Raw genomic sequence first — 17141 nt, forward strand, 5'->3', positions numbered from 1 at the left:
GACCCTCGTAGTAGCACTTCTGCTCAATGCAGTCACTATTTCCTTTAATTTTTTAAAAATACCTCCCATGTAAATTGTAGCTTCTTGATTTCGTTTTTGTCTTAATATCTGTTTTCTGTGAAACGGAAGTAAAGTTTCTGCAATGTCTTCATATAAAGCGAGGAAAATGGGTTACCTTGGCACGAAACGTATTGGCTACTCTAGATGATTTAGTTTTAGACCGTGAAAACTATTTCATAATTTTAACGTTACTCTGTACCTTCTACGATAATATGATCATTTTCAAAACATACTTTAAAAATTCTGATTTCCTTACCCCAGAAAAAAAATACTCAATACATTTATGTATATACACAGAGAAGAAAGAATCTTAAAATTGTCTTTGTATACTGTTAGATCATCGGAACAAGACATAATGATATTCATTTTGAAAGTTGATAATAAATAATGATAAATGAATGAATGAATAATGATAAATGAATGAGGAAGGCAATTAGCGACGAAGGAAATACGTTACGACTGTTATGTATTTACATGGGTGATTCTGTAGGAAACTTTAAAATAAAATACTAAACTCGAAGACAATTACAGAAGTTTACAAAGGAAGTAGATGAAGGTAAGTACATAAAACCTGGCAGTGATGTAAAATTACTGGATCAATTTCTGAGTGTAACAGTGAAAAATGTGGTAGAAAGGAAAGTTCGTAACACATTGGAACAAATAAGTGTATAGCAAGTTTAAATTAAAAAGAAAAAAGAAAATCAAGAACGTGCAGGAAACAGAAAACATTAAAAGTACGGACGAACAAAAAGTAGTTAAAAAGAAAATGGAAAAATTAAAAGTATATCCTAAAACTACTAAACAAAAAAGAATAGAAATAACCATGCAGAGGACAATTAGCAACGTAGAAAGAACAAGAAAAAGCCAATAGCGAGAAATGATAAAAAAAATACATCTTTAGTAATGAAAGAGTTACATCATCTAACAGAGAGAAAAATAAAGGTCAGTTTAGGGAAAGGGTAAAGATGTAAGAAGAATAAAATGACGAAATACTATACAAAAAATGAAAGAAAGAAAACAGAGATAAAAGAAAAGCAATATACAGTACAATTGAGAGAAACAAAAATCATAAAAAAAAGAGCTTAGCATAACGAAGAAGAAGGAAATCAATATTGCAGAAACTAGACAGAGGTAGGCATTAGATAATAGAGTATAGAAATACTACAAGAGGATGTACGATGAGTTGAGGATATAGAAAGAAAGAATAAGAGTAACAACATTAATGATAAATTGGAACAATGGATTAAGTATACGCAAAGATGGGAAAGCATTCTGACTACAAGAACTGCAAATGACGGAAGAAAGAAAAGCTAGAAGAGAGAATAATGATATAATACGATAAACTGTAATTCTCCGAAACTACAAGACACTAGAGCTTACATAAGAATTAAACTCCTACTTCTCCATTCTTAATCTCAATAATATCTCGGACTAATTACTCACAGTGTCTTGAGACAGTGTGACTGAAAAGTGATGAAAAGAATGCAAATCCAATTATTAAATGCTTAAGATATCATATTTTAATACAGCTAATTAACCTTCACTTAGTTGTTGGAAATGTGCTTGGGTGAGAGATATAGAATACAAAACAATCTGAAAAGACAATACTAAAACATACTCAAATTTTAGTTTCTAACCGCAGTGTTCAGAGCAAATTTTATACCTGGTATAAATCTAAGGAAACGAACAATTCTTTGCTACTTCTAGCTATTAAATGAAGTGAATGATGCCATGTTCAATTCTGAAACTCCTCTCATATAATTTGTTTGAATATGTTTCGCATGCTCTCTAGATTTCCTTGTCTTAGCACGAACACATTTCGTAATATAAGTTTACGACTTATCTCGATAATATAAACTTCATTTTTAGATGCAATTGACTTTAATCCACTCAATTCGGTGTCACTTTTTGTGTTCAAGTCGTTTAAAATATTTACTTCCATTAACAAGGTGCAAACTGTTTTAAGTAGGGATGTACCTGTTACACATACTGAAGAATCTGTGATTATGTTTACAAGTTTTCGTGTGTGTTCGGTTACTTGTCGGTTATTACAACTCGATCTCGTTCGTGCAGAGATTCAGTAAGTAAGTTGAAAGGAAGAGACGCCGTTTTTTTAAAAAGAGAATAGTTCCACTGAACAGTTTGTCTTCTATGGTACTGAAGTTCTTTGAAGGTGGTGGAACAAGTGTGGACTTAGAACAGAATAGAAGAGGATGCATCAGGAAGTAAAAGTGTATAAGGAAATACAGTATAAATCTGTATTTATACTGTCTCTGTAAGAAATAAGTCACAAGTGAGAGAACGTTTTATACAAGAAGATAGAAGACTAAGATATATCTATGTAGATAAAATTTAGTATGAACATTTTTTTTCCTTTTACCATAACTAGAACATAAATGTTGGTATCGTGTTACGTGTGGTATAACACCGCGGATACCCTGTTAATATTACCTGTTAATATTAAACATTGAACAGCCGTAAGTGAACACATGCTGTAGTGACATATTGAAAATATATTCTGGTTATGGGCCCAGTAAAATTATCGTGGACGGCTTTACTGGCGTGTTAAGTTTGTTCTGCAGATATACAGTGTTGAATTTACATACGAAGTGCAAGTTTATACTCAGTACTCAAGGTAAAAGTCGATGCACTGTAGTAGTTTTTTTTCTTGAGTGGTGGTAAAACGGTACTGTACAGAAATATGCTTTCTAGATAAGACAATTACTGTATTTAGAAATTAGTATTGTTTAGTAGTAGGCGCGAAAATGGATTTGTTGAAGAATATAAAACCATTAACAGGTGAGAAAGATTGGCCCGTATGGTAACGGAAGATCAGGGATTTGTTAGAATATCATGAAGGAACTCTTTAAAGTAATTGATTGCATATTACGGGACCCAGAAGCATTAGAAAAGGGTGCTTCGGAAGCTCAAAAGAAAAAATACAGGAAAAATTCCAGAATAAGAATCTGTTTTCAGTTTTAGCAGCTCAGGATAGAAATTTAATAGTAAGTTTATGTCCTCAGCTATGGAATGTTGCTTAACAGTAGACAATGAAGTGATTGTACAAGGAAAAAGGAATGTACAAGGCAATTATTCAAAGCTCAGTTTAACCTGTGGTCTTAGAAGACAATGCAGAAATAAATGTTGTATTTGTCGGACTGCTTTTTACAGTTATACCATTCACGGTGGTCAGGACAAACAGTATATTAAAGAGTTAATGAGAAGAGAACTGAATATTTGCGTAAAATATAACAGCATGTTGTATGAATCATGTGTATATGGGAAAGCACATAGCTTACTCTTTAGCAATCGAAAACCGTCATCAACAGTCGGAGATGTACTGTCGGCAGACGTAGGTAGGATTTTTCACGAATCGTTTCAAAAGTACAGATATTTTGTAATGTTTCGTGATGATTATGCGAAATATCGGTTTGGTGTATTTGTACATCAGAAATCTGAGGTAAATGAGGCATTGCGACAAGTATTAGCAAGTGCTAAAGCTGAAGGTCATGCCATTAAGGAATCTCTTAGAGATAATTGAGGAGAATTTGATAAAGCTGAAGTACATACAATACTGAAAGAGAACGGCATTTATCAAAGATTCACAGCTCCCTACACACCAGAGCAAAATTGTGGTAGCGAACGAGAAATGAGGACCATAGTAGAAATGGCAAGAACGTTTCTCTGTTCCAATCCAGAAGTACAATTTCCATCAGAAATGCGGGAAGTGCTCTGTGCATATTCCAGTACAAAGAAGAAGGAAAATGGACAAGAAGGCAAAACAAGGATACCTTATTGGATATAATGGAGATGAAGCATATCGTATTTGGATCAAAGATGAAAAGATAGTAGTAATATCTAGAGATGTTATCTTCAAAAGAGAATACAAATGAAGAAACTTCAAGAGAAGAAGTCCATCTTCGAAGAAGAGAAACTCAGATTGAAGATACTATAGAAGAAAAATCAGTATCTTCGTTTCAGGACAAAGAAATTCGAACTGAAGATGAGATCGATTCGCACTTACGTCCCACGTCCGGTAATGAAAAAGAAATCGTTACTCAAGAAACAGTACTTAGAGATCGTTCAGTTACGAAGGCCGGCAAAATATGATGATTTTGTGATGTCACTGAAAGAGATTTTCAGTGAAATAAACTATCCCACTTTCTATGATGAAGCCGTTCGAAGTAAAGAGAGTTTTGAATGGAAGAAAGCGATGGATAATGAGATGGAATCATTACAGGAGAATGAGACATGGGAATTACGTAACTTACCAGAAGGAAAGAAAACAATTCCTTGTAAATGGGTTTATAAAGTGAAGTCGCAACCAGATGGTAGAATTGTAAAATACATACCCAGATTAGTTGCGAAAGGATTTAGTCAAAAGCAGAACGTTGATTATAAACAGACGTTCAGTCCAGTAGCAAAACTTGGAACCATAAGAGCAATTTTAAGTGTAGTAGCCAATGAAGGTTTGCATTTATTACAATTTGACGTATCAACAGCCTTTTTATATGGAAAACTGGAGGAAAAGTTATATATGAAACAGCCAGAAGGGTATGAAGATGGATCAGAGAAAGTATGTAGGTTAAGAAGAAGCTTATACGGATTGAAACAAGCACCTCGTTGTTGGAATAAACGCTTTGGTGATTTTTTGCTCAATCAAGACTTCAAGAGGAGTGAAGCAGATCCATGCCTTTTTATTAGGGAAAGAAAGGAAGATAAAATACTTATTGCTTTGTATGTTGATGACGGATTAATTGCATTCTATGACAAGAAAGAGGTTGAAGAATTCATGATAGAACTGAAGAAAGGATTTAAAATAACTGTACAAGAAGCGAAATATTTCTCAGGACTAGAAATAAAGAAGTATAGAAATGGTAACATCATGATACATCAGAAGTCGTACACAAAGAAATTATTCCAAAAGTTTCATTTTGACTGATGTAGAACTGTGTCTACTCCGATTCCCAGAATGAAGACATCAGATGAAACAGAAACGGAAAACAAGACATATCCTTATCGTCAAGCAGTAGGTTGTATAATGTATTTGGTGTTAGGAACAAGGCTTGAGCCTATAGTGTAAGTGTATTGTCAAGAACTTTAGAACATCCTTCAGAGACAGATGTTATGAGGCTGAAGCGTGTATTTAGGTATTTAGCAGGAACTGTTGAATTACGAATTGTTTATTTGCACAATACGAATCCAGGGATATTAGAATGCTATAGTGATGATGATAATTCTGGATGTGAGAAGAAAAGAAAATCAATCACTGGTGTACTTGTACTATATTCAGGTGGAATTATTAGTTGGATAAGTCAAGGACAAAATATGGTGACGACAACTACTACTGAAGCGGAGCTAGTTGCAGCTACTGAAGCAGCAAAAGAAGTTATTTGGTTTAAACGTCTTTTTCAAGAAATCAGACAGTCACTGCAGATACCGGTAATACAAGTAGATAACAGCGCAGCTGTGAAATTTCCTGAAAACCCTGAATTTCAGAAGAGAACTAAACATATTCAGACGAAACAGTTCTTTATACGAGAGAAGGTTACATTAAATGAATTAGAAGTAAAACAAATTTCTACAGAGAAACAACTAGCCGATTTACTAACGAAACCACTTATGAAGAACCACTTAGTGTGTCTATGTAAACACATAGGACTAATGAACTAAGAAGTTATGAGTCGATGTACGTAGCTGTATATATTTTATTGTGTTCATTTGTATTTAGTTACTATTTCTTTTTCACAGAAAACTCGTCAACAAGGGAAAGTGTTACACATACTGAAGAATCTGTAATTATGTTTACGTGTGTTCGGTCAATATCGGAAGTTGTCGGTTATTACAACTCGATCTCGTTCGTGCCGAGATTCAATAAGTAAGTTGAAGGGAAGAGGCGCCACTTTTCTAAAAGAGAATAGTTCCATTGAACAGTTTGTCTTCTATGGTAGTGAAGTTCTTCGAAGATGGTGGAACAAGTGTGGACTTGGAACAGAATAGAAGAGGATGCATCAGGAAGTAAAAGTGTATAAAGAAATACAGTATAAATCTGTGCACAGGACTGTCTCTGTAAGAAGTCAGTCACGAGTGAGAGAAGTATTATACAAGAAGATAGAAGACCAAGACATATCTATGTAGATAAAATTTAGTATGAACAATTTTTTTCTTTTACCATAACTAGAACATATATGTTGGTATCTTGATACGTGTGGTATAACACCGCGAATACTCTGTTACTATTGAACATTGAACAGCCGTAAGTGAACACGTGCAGTAGTGTCATATTGACAACAGTACCGATAATACTTTTTCACCGATATCGATACAAAAGAGGCCGATACTGCCGATATTAATACCGATACTTTTGCACACATTTGTTATATATTGTCAGGAATTTTCAGAATGAAATGATAACACTGTAACAGGGTATATTAGATATAAGGCCAAAATTTGACATACAAAGACAAAAAGCAGAATTTCATATTAGGTTCCTCACAAAAAATATATTTCCTATATATTTAATCGACCTCACGTAAAATGAATTAAATAGCAGCAAATACTTATATACTGTAAACTTAATTCTGAGAGTCAGTGATTGATATTTAGAGTGTTAATGTACTTTGGCAGCTACATTGCATTTACTAGACTCTATTACATACACACAGTGGCGGCGACTGGACATTAAGTGTGGGAAGCAAAACATGATGTGAATATCTGTGTACCAATGTTAGTTTTCCCGGTTGTTTCTAACACTGTTTGACCAAACGTTGTATAATTAATAGGATACTATTTTTTCAGTTAAAATACCGTATATCGTATACCATACTTTATTAAGTAACTTGACAAGAGCAACTCAAGTAGATATTTTTAAACCCCTTTGTAATCTTAAACAACGAAGATCTAAGAAGAGATGTGATTCCTTGCTCATGAACGTTTTAAAATTCTGTCTGGAAAATTGTGTGATTTGGCCAGTGGCCAGTTAGTCAGTTGCCACCGGTCATTATTTGGTACCAAAATGTTCACCATCCTCTTAGGTATTGATCAACACCAACATAATCTTTCTATGACTTACCGTTCCCAAGATATTGGCCAAGAAAGTTCCGATTTCAGGAGAGTTAAGAAAGCATATCTCCGGAACGGTAGGTCATAGAGAGATGATATTGGTATTGATCAATACCTAAGAGAATGATGAACATTTTGTTAACAAATAGTAATTGGTGGCCACTGGTTATATCTACGGTGATAAAAAGTGACAGCTCAATATAGTTAATTCAACAGATTCCCGAATACACAGGTTCCAAATATGTAAATGCATTACCTATGGAATTTACTCAAATACATTTAACATACAATTTCATACAAATTTTGAAAAAAAATATATTTTTTTTTTCAATGTTCGTTCTGGCAATGCTCTTCCAGCATTCTCAACTGTCTGTTTCTTATTTTCTGTTCAAAGAAAGGACTTTCCTACGTCTGCGAAAACGGGATTGTTGTCTCTGCTATGAAAAAAAAAAAAAGAAAAAAGAAACATTTTTCTTTCACCATCAATTTATAACTGCGGAATATCATAAATGCTGTAGGCAAAACAATGAAAAAGATAGAAGCTTATTCTTATTACTCTTTTTAATAAATATTCCTTACTATTAGAAAGAAAAAAAGACATTTTATGAACTGTCAATTTTTGTAGAAGAATAACTTGTGAAAGACTTTTCTTGTTTTGCGTAATGTTTTCTTAATTTGTTTCAAAGTAGCTGACTAATATCGAGATCTTGTAAGAAGAAATGAAAGTACGCTGGAATTCTCCAAAAGCTTAATTTTTGAACCATTTTCCGTGGCAATTAAAACGCAATTCATGTAACTTTCTTAACTTCACGGGAACGCCACGGCAAATATTATATAGCACCATTTTTTCTATGTACCAGTAATATGTAAAAAAAAAAACTTTACATTTCCAAATGCAACTATATACATTAGGAGTTACTTCAAAAAGTGGGGAGCAACTGCCCTCTCCAGTCCCCTAATCGCTGCCCCTGCATACATATAATGCAAACTGATACTACCATTACAAATTTTTATGGTTTAAAAAATTATGCGTGATGAATCAGGTGTTGCTCTGTATACCATAAAAAAATAAGAGGGTTCCTTAAGCGAAGTCGAAAATGGTAAAACTATTTATGAACTTTAGAACTAATTGCTTTTAACCAGTAAGTAGGAGAAAATAATGACAAAGTAAGCGTCTTGTGGGTTTCTTTTATAGCATTTTCTTCTCAATCGAAGAAATCTCTTTTTCGTTTGGGACTCAAATGACGGGATTGTTATCCTGATCATGGGTGGCCGAAGAGGGTGGGCAGGATGAATCCCCCTCAGACTTACGAAAATGTGTACATAATATAACAAACCACGTATATTAAATATCAGACGTAATATAATATAGCAACCATGAAATGGGCCTACCCTAAAAAATTTTCTTCGGGCGCCCATGATCCTGACGTAGGATCTTTGGGATTTCTTCAGCACTATTTTGATAGGGGGGACTAAAAACATCAGTTGAGTACGAGCAGTGCAAATCAAGGCGTACACATCCATGAAGAAATCGATTGTACATTTGATAATATTTTAGATCAACTTTAAAAGAAATCGATGAAATATAAGAGTCACTGTTAATATTAAACAAATTGAAAATAGTTCGGAAAATGTATCGGTAAATATCGGCGTCCATTTGCCGATACCGATACTCTCAAAAGTGGCCGATATCACCGCTACCGATATATCGGTACGTCCCTAGTTTTAAGACTTATAAAGAGTAGTTTCGTGGTTATAATTTTGGTTTAGTAAGATATATAAAAGAAAAAATGAGCCACAGAACTGAATACAATTGATTAAGTTTAAGAGGAAAATTAATCAAATATCAACCATATTAGAAAGTGGTTGGTCATAAGTTACATATATCAGTGAAAATATAGGCACATAGATAGCGATGTGTATATAGAAGAATACAGAAAGAGAGAACAAACATTATGAGGCAGAGAAGAAAGAAGTAAGAACAAAACATTTAAGAATGAGCTCAAATAAACAACTAAGCAAGATCTCTGAAGAAAATGTATGGAAATGGCCATCATTTTGACTTCAGAGTGGAAGACATCTCAGAAAATATAATGGTAGCGAAACGAAACCAGAATTGAATATCTTGTATCTGAAAGACACGATTTAGTTTAACGTATAGCAAAGATAGAAGGTGAGTCAAAGCATGCATTAAGTATTTTTAAACGCGAAATCTAAACGATTGACAACCATTAGAACCCAACAAGACGAAACTGTCACCTAACAGATCCTGCCTTTGGGATAGAAATTCATAAGTAGTATAACACTCGACTGATTTCTATCTTTATGGCTGATTTCAAAAATAAAATGGAGGTTACAGAAACACTACTTCTATTATTGTATTGGATATACCACCTGGTATTGCACGGCAGAAATAATGTCTAGACACAATATTTGAAAATAAAGGACTTGGTAGAATAAATATGGAAGTTGCACCTACCAATTCTGGTGCAACTGATATGTGTAACGCCAAAGAAAATGAAAGACCGAGTAGAATAAATCACGTCCAGCAACCCCTGTCAAAAGGCAGAATTGAATGAAATAAATAACAATCAGCAACACTTCTGGTGTTCCTCTCTGAATTCCCGGTCCACCACAGTGTTTCTTCCAAGATTATAAGTTACATGTACGTCAACTTGCTTTTAGAAATGAGTTACATATTAGGTTTCATCTTCCTAACTTAAAAAATGTGCATTTTTTACACAAATTTGAAACTACATCTTTTCCTTTTATCACTCCCCCTTTAGGATACGAAACAAAAGAAGTTTATAGGCTATAGTTTATTTCGAAAAAAAAAAAAAAAAAAACACTTTGAAGTGTGCTAAATAAATAATACACATTTGTATACCGGACAAACACACAAACTTCCTTATATAGACTTTAAGAACAAAACTCCTTGTATGTAAAATAAACATAATTGACTATGATGCATTATGTAAATGTAGTTACAGAAAAAAATCTCTCAAGATACTTGCAAGACTGTAGAATGGAATAAAGGGACAAAATTTTATTATCGCCACAAGCAACTTACGTTTTCAACGGACATACAGCCAGTTTCCAGAATATATATATATATATTTCTTCTTAAACGTCCTAATTATATAAATATACTCTACGGCATTCGAAGATTCAATTTCGCATTCGCAAAGCTCTCCAACTATACTCTTGGCCAACTACATCTAGTTTTTACTTTGTGCCCTTCCATCTGTGCCTAGGTTTTCTTAATCATCATTCTCCGATTTGGATTCTAATTAAAATTCTGAAAGAATTCACACTTTCTTTCACTCTGGCTACCTGACCTGTCTACCTGAAGCTCTTAGACTTAATGACCTTAAATATCCGGTAAACAATATAAATTATGCAGTTCCTTATTTGGACGTTTCCAAAATTCTCCAATACCATCCATCTCCAGTCCCAATATTCGCTTTTCGATTTTACTTTTAAAATACTTTAGCGAATGAAAACAATCATTTTATAGCTTCTAGTAACAAGAACCAACAACGTATTTACTATATACAATATATAGTCAACGTAAATATTCATAAATATGCGACCGCACTAAACGTTCAGCACTGTAATACATTATACACGTATAAGACCTCGCACTACAGCAGTTGTCAAGGGAATATACAATTGAGAATACGATGTCATAAGGAAATATGTCCTCAGAACGAAGAATTTAAAAATCTGACATGTCGATCAGTTAAAAAATGTACTAAAATCTAATAATGAAAGACATAACCACGAGATAAAAATATTACCTTGGAATTTCACATCCATCTTTATTATTCGCATATTGAACAGTGGAACTGGAAAGTGGGTCATATAATTCACTATTATAGCCTTCTACTTTCAAATTACTTTTGAAGAATAACGCATTCATTTTGTTCTCATGTTCTATTTCCTGCTCTTCACCTTCTGATTTTACCGGCGAGGGAGGAGGTAAAATATTATATTCGGTTAGATATTTTATGTACGTTGGTAACTTCACCTCCTTTGTTTCGTTAGACACTGGTAATACAAACTCCTCTTTAAATGCATCTTTAGTACTACATTCCTTATCGCCAAATATGCAATCCACTTCGTCCTTCACAGAACAGGTTTTATCTTCCATTATGTTAATATCTTCTAGCAACATGAAACTGAGTTTATAGGTGATAGCATGTATACTTTATTAATCTGAGATTTTTATTCTTGTCATTTGGTTATATACTCTCGTGAAGCAGTACCTAAAAAGAAAAATAATTAAATGCTTTTCATAGGAACAAATAAGCTACACACTTAATAGATAAAATAGCATTAAGAAAGAAATTCGATAAAGGGAATACAAGTAATGCTTGGAACAATACACTTTAAATTTTAGACTTACCACAAAAATATATTTGGTTATTAAGTTACATAGAAAATTGTGACAGAACATGCGAAAGCCCTTTTGAATGTTATATCCTGAAGAATACTAATAGGACTCTTTAAACATACACATATTACATACGTATATACAGGGGATCGACAAAAATATGAAAACAGCTGGAATAAAACCGGTAGCCATTTTAAACACGATGTGCATTTGAATGGTAGATGTCTCTCTGGTAACCGGCACATACTGTGAAGTATACAACCTGGCCAATCGAACAGATGAGTCATTTACAGTTGAGCGACCGGTCCGAGCACGTCATCATGAATCATGTCTGAGCTGAGGTAGGTTCAAAGAGGGCAAACTATGGTGCGCGTATGGTAGGAACTTCCGTAACGAAAGTAGCGGAAATATTTGGTGTATCATGGGGTACAATCTCGAAGATCATGATTACCTACGAGTGTTTCGGAAAACCGCATCAGCGAAGCACCAGCGTTGACGAAAGTGTGTTGCGTGACAGAGAGAGATCTACATTGGGTAGGATTGTAACCAAGCAGATCACTACGGCACCAAAAGTCACAGCTGAGATGAATACAGTACTTACAAACCCTGTTGACGTCAAAAGTCTCCACAAGCAGGGCATATATGGCAGATCTGCATTTCCAAACCACTACTAACTATATGGCCATGCTACTATACGGAGGCAATGGCGCAACGCCCATAGAAACTGGACGATGGAGCAGTGGAAGACTGTCATCTCGTTGGATGAGTCTTCCTTCATTTTTTTTTCTCTAACCGCTGCCCGAGTTTACCTCGAGAGAAAGCCAGCACAAGCGTACGATACACTGTCTGTTACCAAGAGTGAAGCATAGCGATGCTTTAGTGATGATTTGAGCAGCCGTATCCTGGTATTCTGCTGGACTCATCACCCTGCACGGGTCCTAATGAATTCTTAACCCGACTACGATAGGTCCCATACTTTTGGAGTTATGGACCTTTAAAGTTATTTTTTTTCGGCAGCCTATAACTTCAGAAGGAAGCATTTGTGCACCCAGGTTGGTCTGTACTTTTTGTCTTATCTTAGTATCAGGAATCACTCCCAAACGTTGTCGGTGTTGTTTTGATACACCCTACTATACATATATATATATATATATATATATATATATATTGGTGGTAAATATACTTTCGGAATTATAAGTTGTATTTCTGTGTTAAAAGTAAGTGCATCGCAGCATGGTATGTCTCTCGTACACTATTTGATTATTCTGTCACTTATCCTAATGCTACCAGTACCGCTATTCTTTCCCCACAATTTTAGTTTACTTTTCTAATTTCACTTCGGTTTTAATGTAGCTATGCTCAACAGCACACTTCAAGAATTCTATGCTAATGCATAATTGATAAGTAAATCTTAACTGCTCACTATAACCGCTTGGAAGACATGTGTATTGGCTTCCTTTAATCGTCTATTTAACATTGTTTTGATGTCCCTCTTTTCTGTTCAGGATAGCTTTTATTTATAGTAACTCTTGCACCAAAAACATGTGCACATTGAAAGATATATAAAAGAACATTAATATTAGAAACGACGAAAAACTATTAATACTAGAAAGTTGTGGAAACGACGAAAAGACTACTGTATCTAGGAAAACGACAGGAAATATACTCGTATATTCTTCACTAGTTCGAAAGTGTGTGTATTTGTTTCGAAAAAGAAAACCGATGTAGAATTACTTAACAAGTGGATTAAATCTTAGCCCAGAAATGGAATCCAAAGGAAAATTTACTGGGTAGTTGTTGTGTTACTAGAAATACATACGACGTTTACAATTCCGAAACTATGTATCTTTCAGCAAAGCGTGATATTAATCATTTAAGTAAGAAATAAGTCCGGGGGTATCCTATTGGATAGCTCCTAAATAATATAAATTATCGAAACGTTATTGATCCTAGACCTCAGTAACTGTGCGCCTTTCATTAAACGAAATATTATATTCTTCCTGCTTCGATGCCAGGATTTTTATTTATTTATCATTATTATTATTATTACTCTGCAATTTATACAGTTGCTTTTTCATAACGTAATAAGGTAAACTTGCGTAACTTAGACAGTCAGGGTCTGAATCTACTATGAACTGGGAGTACACTGATGTGTCGTTCACGTGAAGTCAAGTGGACTTAATTTATGTTAAGATACTTAAAATACCTTTCTAAATATCTATATAAGTATAAAATATAACAATTATATATTCACGTTAAACTTAATACTGTGTCACACCTAAGGCACCAAAAGGATGAATCCAGCCAATCAGAAACTAACAAACTATATAACAGGATGCATCATTGAATGTTAGTGATTCCTGAAAGAAATTACATCCAGTGCATCATAATGATGATGATTTTGGAACGTGGAAAACGTATATTCAACTTACAGTAAACTGAAGGAGTAAAGATATAACAATGTAGTTTTGAAATGTTTGGTGAAGACAAGTAAAATTGAAGAAAGCAAAAAAAAAAAAAAAAAAAAAAAAAAAAAAAAAGTTTTGATTAATGAATTCTAAAAGTTAAGTCAGACATGATAGATGAAAATGGAATACTGAACAAGGTGAATACTAAAATACTCTAGTGAACAAACTTCAGTTTTTGTCCATCTGGGGTCAAAGAAAAACACCTCCACATAATAGTGTAGGACATCTGATCGACAACACTATTTTCTAATCAATTTATCTTTAGGGTGTAGATTTTCTAAAACTTCTTCTTCACACTATAAGGTTTAAGCAGAACATGATGCAAATTTACAAGTTCCTAGGTCTATTGATTTGAGAGATTCGGCGTTGAGTATAAGATAGAAATTACTTTCAATTTATTTATATTCAACAGCAATTTATTGCAAACCATTTGTGTGATTGAACAAGATACTTACGTAAGCCCTGGGCTGATATTTCTTTCTTTCTTTTTTTTTTTTTTTTTCATAAAGTAAAATGTGCAATCATTTGTAACTTTGTCCTACTTCTTAGAAATATCTCATATTATTGTCATAGTGTTGGTACTTCCGATGTACATTGACATCTCCGTCTCACTTGCGTTATTTCCGTTTTAGAAACCTCCACTATTCCTTGCAATACTGACCCGATCTTAGTTTATAACACTCAATAATAAATGTAGTATTATGCCTTCGTTTAACATATAGATTTGAAAAATGTAATAAGCTGGCGGTGTGTCTTTTTAAAAAATACAACTTTATGTTGGACTGGCAAAACTGGGAATTGGATGGTATTGAAAAGTATGTCCTCCTGCAGATATTTTCATGTTGCAAAATGTAATCAAATTTGCATAGTTTAAATGTTACAAGGGCATTTCAAAATAAATAATCCATCCTATAAATAGAGTGACTGATAATTCGCACTCTTCCTCGACAGAGGATATTCTACATATAATTTGACCAAATATGTCTTAGGAACTGGTTGTTGGAAATTAGTGGTTTCGGAGTAATTTGTAGATTTATAATTTCTTTAAAATTTGCCGACTTATAACCAAAAACTTGAAAGTATGAACAAACTACTCCACTCTTGACTACCAAATTGATACTTTTCTAATAGCTGACAAATAAAATACTACTGTAAGAAAAAGAACACGTTTAAAATTACAAGAAATTCAGATATCAGTGGTTCATAAATCGCAAATTTTGGGATTATTATTGTTATTTTAAAAAGCTTTTCATATCTAAGGGAAGGACGAAAAAAAGTCAGGACACTTCGCATACAAATTGCTAAAATGACTTCCTCATTTCATACACATTCCACAAAAAGGTACAAGTGTTGTCATGTTTCCAAAGTTACCTACAAAAAAACGCGCTCTAGTACTATTTTGAATTTGATTCATAAATTAATTTGAGCCTCAGAAAGTTGTTAGTGTAGAGAACTAAATGGGTAAAGCTGGACAGTAATCATAGTAAAACAAATCGGAAACAAAAACTTACAAATTACAAACTTGGTTCGAATTGCCTCCCTTGTTTCAATATTCAGACACGTATCCTACGATGTACCTCAATCAATGCCACTTGCGTTAAGAGTGTGTCTTGTATCTGCTGGCCAGCCTAAAATTCCTTCTCTCAATTTTTTACGAATGCTACCGGTGTGCGATATCCTCTATCTCTCATGTGATCCTAAATGTAGAAGTCACAAAACCATAAACCTGAACTTCGCACCGGCCAGGCACTTTCTCACGTTCAAGTGAATTTTTGAATTAAAATCGAAGTACCGCAAGGTGCGTTGCGTATGTGCGTGTTTCTTCTAACTTTCACAAATTGACAGCATTTGTACTTTTGTGCAAACTTTATGAAATGAGGTAGTCATTTTAGCAATTTATGTGCAGTCTTTTTCTTTCTTTTTTTTTAAAAAAAAAAGTTACTTGCTTTGAAATGTCTTCAATAAATAGTAGCACGATTTGCGATTTATGTCCCATCACAATCTCACCTTCTAGTAATTTTGAGTACAGCCTTTTTATAGTAGTACTTCACTCTTCAGCAAGGAGAAAAGTATCAATTTAGTAGTTAGAGTGTAGTAGTTTATTGAGATTTTGTAGTTCTTTTTGGTTGTAAGTCGGAAAATCTATAATAATTAAAAAAAAAAAAACCACAAATCTCCAAATTACTCCGAAACCACTGATTTTTGACCCCCGGTTCATAGGGATAATTTTTTTGAACTTAATTATAAAACAACCCCTTTTAATGAATAGATCGCATTACAAAGTCACTCTATATGTCTAGACTGCGTGGGAGAATCAGTATGTAAAAAAACAGGTTTTCAGGAGGTGATTTTTTATTTTTTAAACATAAGTACGAATCACTTATATTAACAGTACCAAGACGTGATTATTCAACTCATGTTCAAAATTGACTTATACCAAGTTAACTGGAGCTGGAGCGTGACACACAGACCTAAAATTTTGACTTATGTCATTTTGGCGAATTTCTAGCTTATACTGTTTCTTTCGTGCAGTCTATATATATATATATATATATATATATATATATATATATATATATATATATATATATATATATATATATATGTGTGTGTGTGTGTTTTGATGAACTATACTTGCAAACTGTTTCCTCACATTAAAGTGAGATTACACTGCAACATGCATCATTTCCAACATGAGAAATCGTTGAGTAGCAGTGAAAAACTCATGCATACATCAACCAACAATATATATTTCAGTAATGTGTTGTGAGTGCGCAAGTGGTCCTCTACTTGACATATTTCCTAACAGAATTTTCAATGCTCTGACCTAAAGATGGTCCCAAAGGCATAGGTAAGGCTTGACAGCAATGAATACAGACTGAGTCGAAGGGAAGCTGAATTGTTAGGGATTGCAGCACCATATTTCCTTGCGTGCAGAATGACACGGGCTGCGATGTATTGTTGCGCGATATTTAACGTTTTTTACACGTAAAAGTCTCAAAACAATACATCGAAACTTGGGCTATTTGAAATACAAAGAACCGTGCAACTGACGGTTCCTAATACTTCCGACTTTCCGGCGACGCATTAAGTGAGTACTGCTGTCAAGAGATAGCGTATCTGAGAAATCTGTTGGGAGCATATGCGGTAATAAT

General features: G+C 33.9%; 1 protein-coding gene across 3 annotated transcripts in view; it reads right to left on the reverse strand.

Annotated features, from left to right (window-relative positions):
* LOC145693427 (uncharacterized) overlaps positions 1 to 17141 on the reverse strand; it is a 34244-nt gene that overhangs the window by 5210 nt on the left and 11893 nt on the right. For all 3 annotated transcript variants that reach the window (XM_081769410.1, XM_081769411.1, XM_081769412.1), the window contains exon 2: positions 10923 to 11390. In XM_081769410.1, the coding sequence (XP_081625536.1) occupies positions 10923 to 11299 (377 nt within the window). In that variant the 5' untranslated portion in view covers positions 11300 to 11390. The remainder of the gene's footprint in view (positions 1 to 10922; positions 11391 to 17141) is intronic.

Source organism: Thermobia domestica, chromosome 8 (assembly GCF_964235325.1).
Source record: "Thermobia domestica chromosome 8, izTheDome1.hap1.1, whole genome shotgun sequence".
NCBI classification, from domain to species: domain Eukaryota; kingdom Metazoa; phylum Arthropoda; class Insecta; order Zygentoma; family Lepismatidae; genus Thermobia; species Thermobia domestica.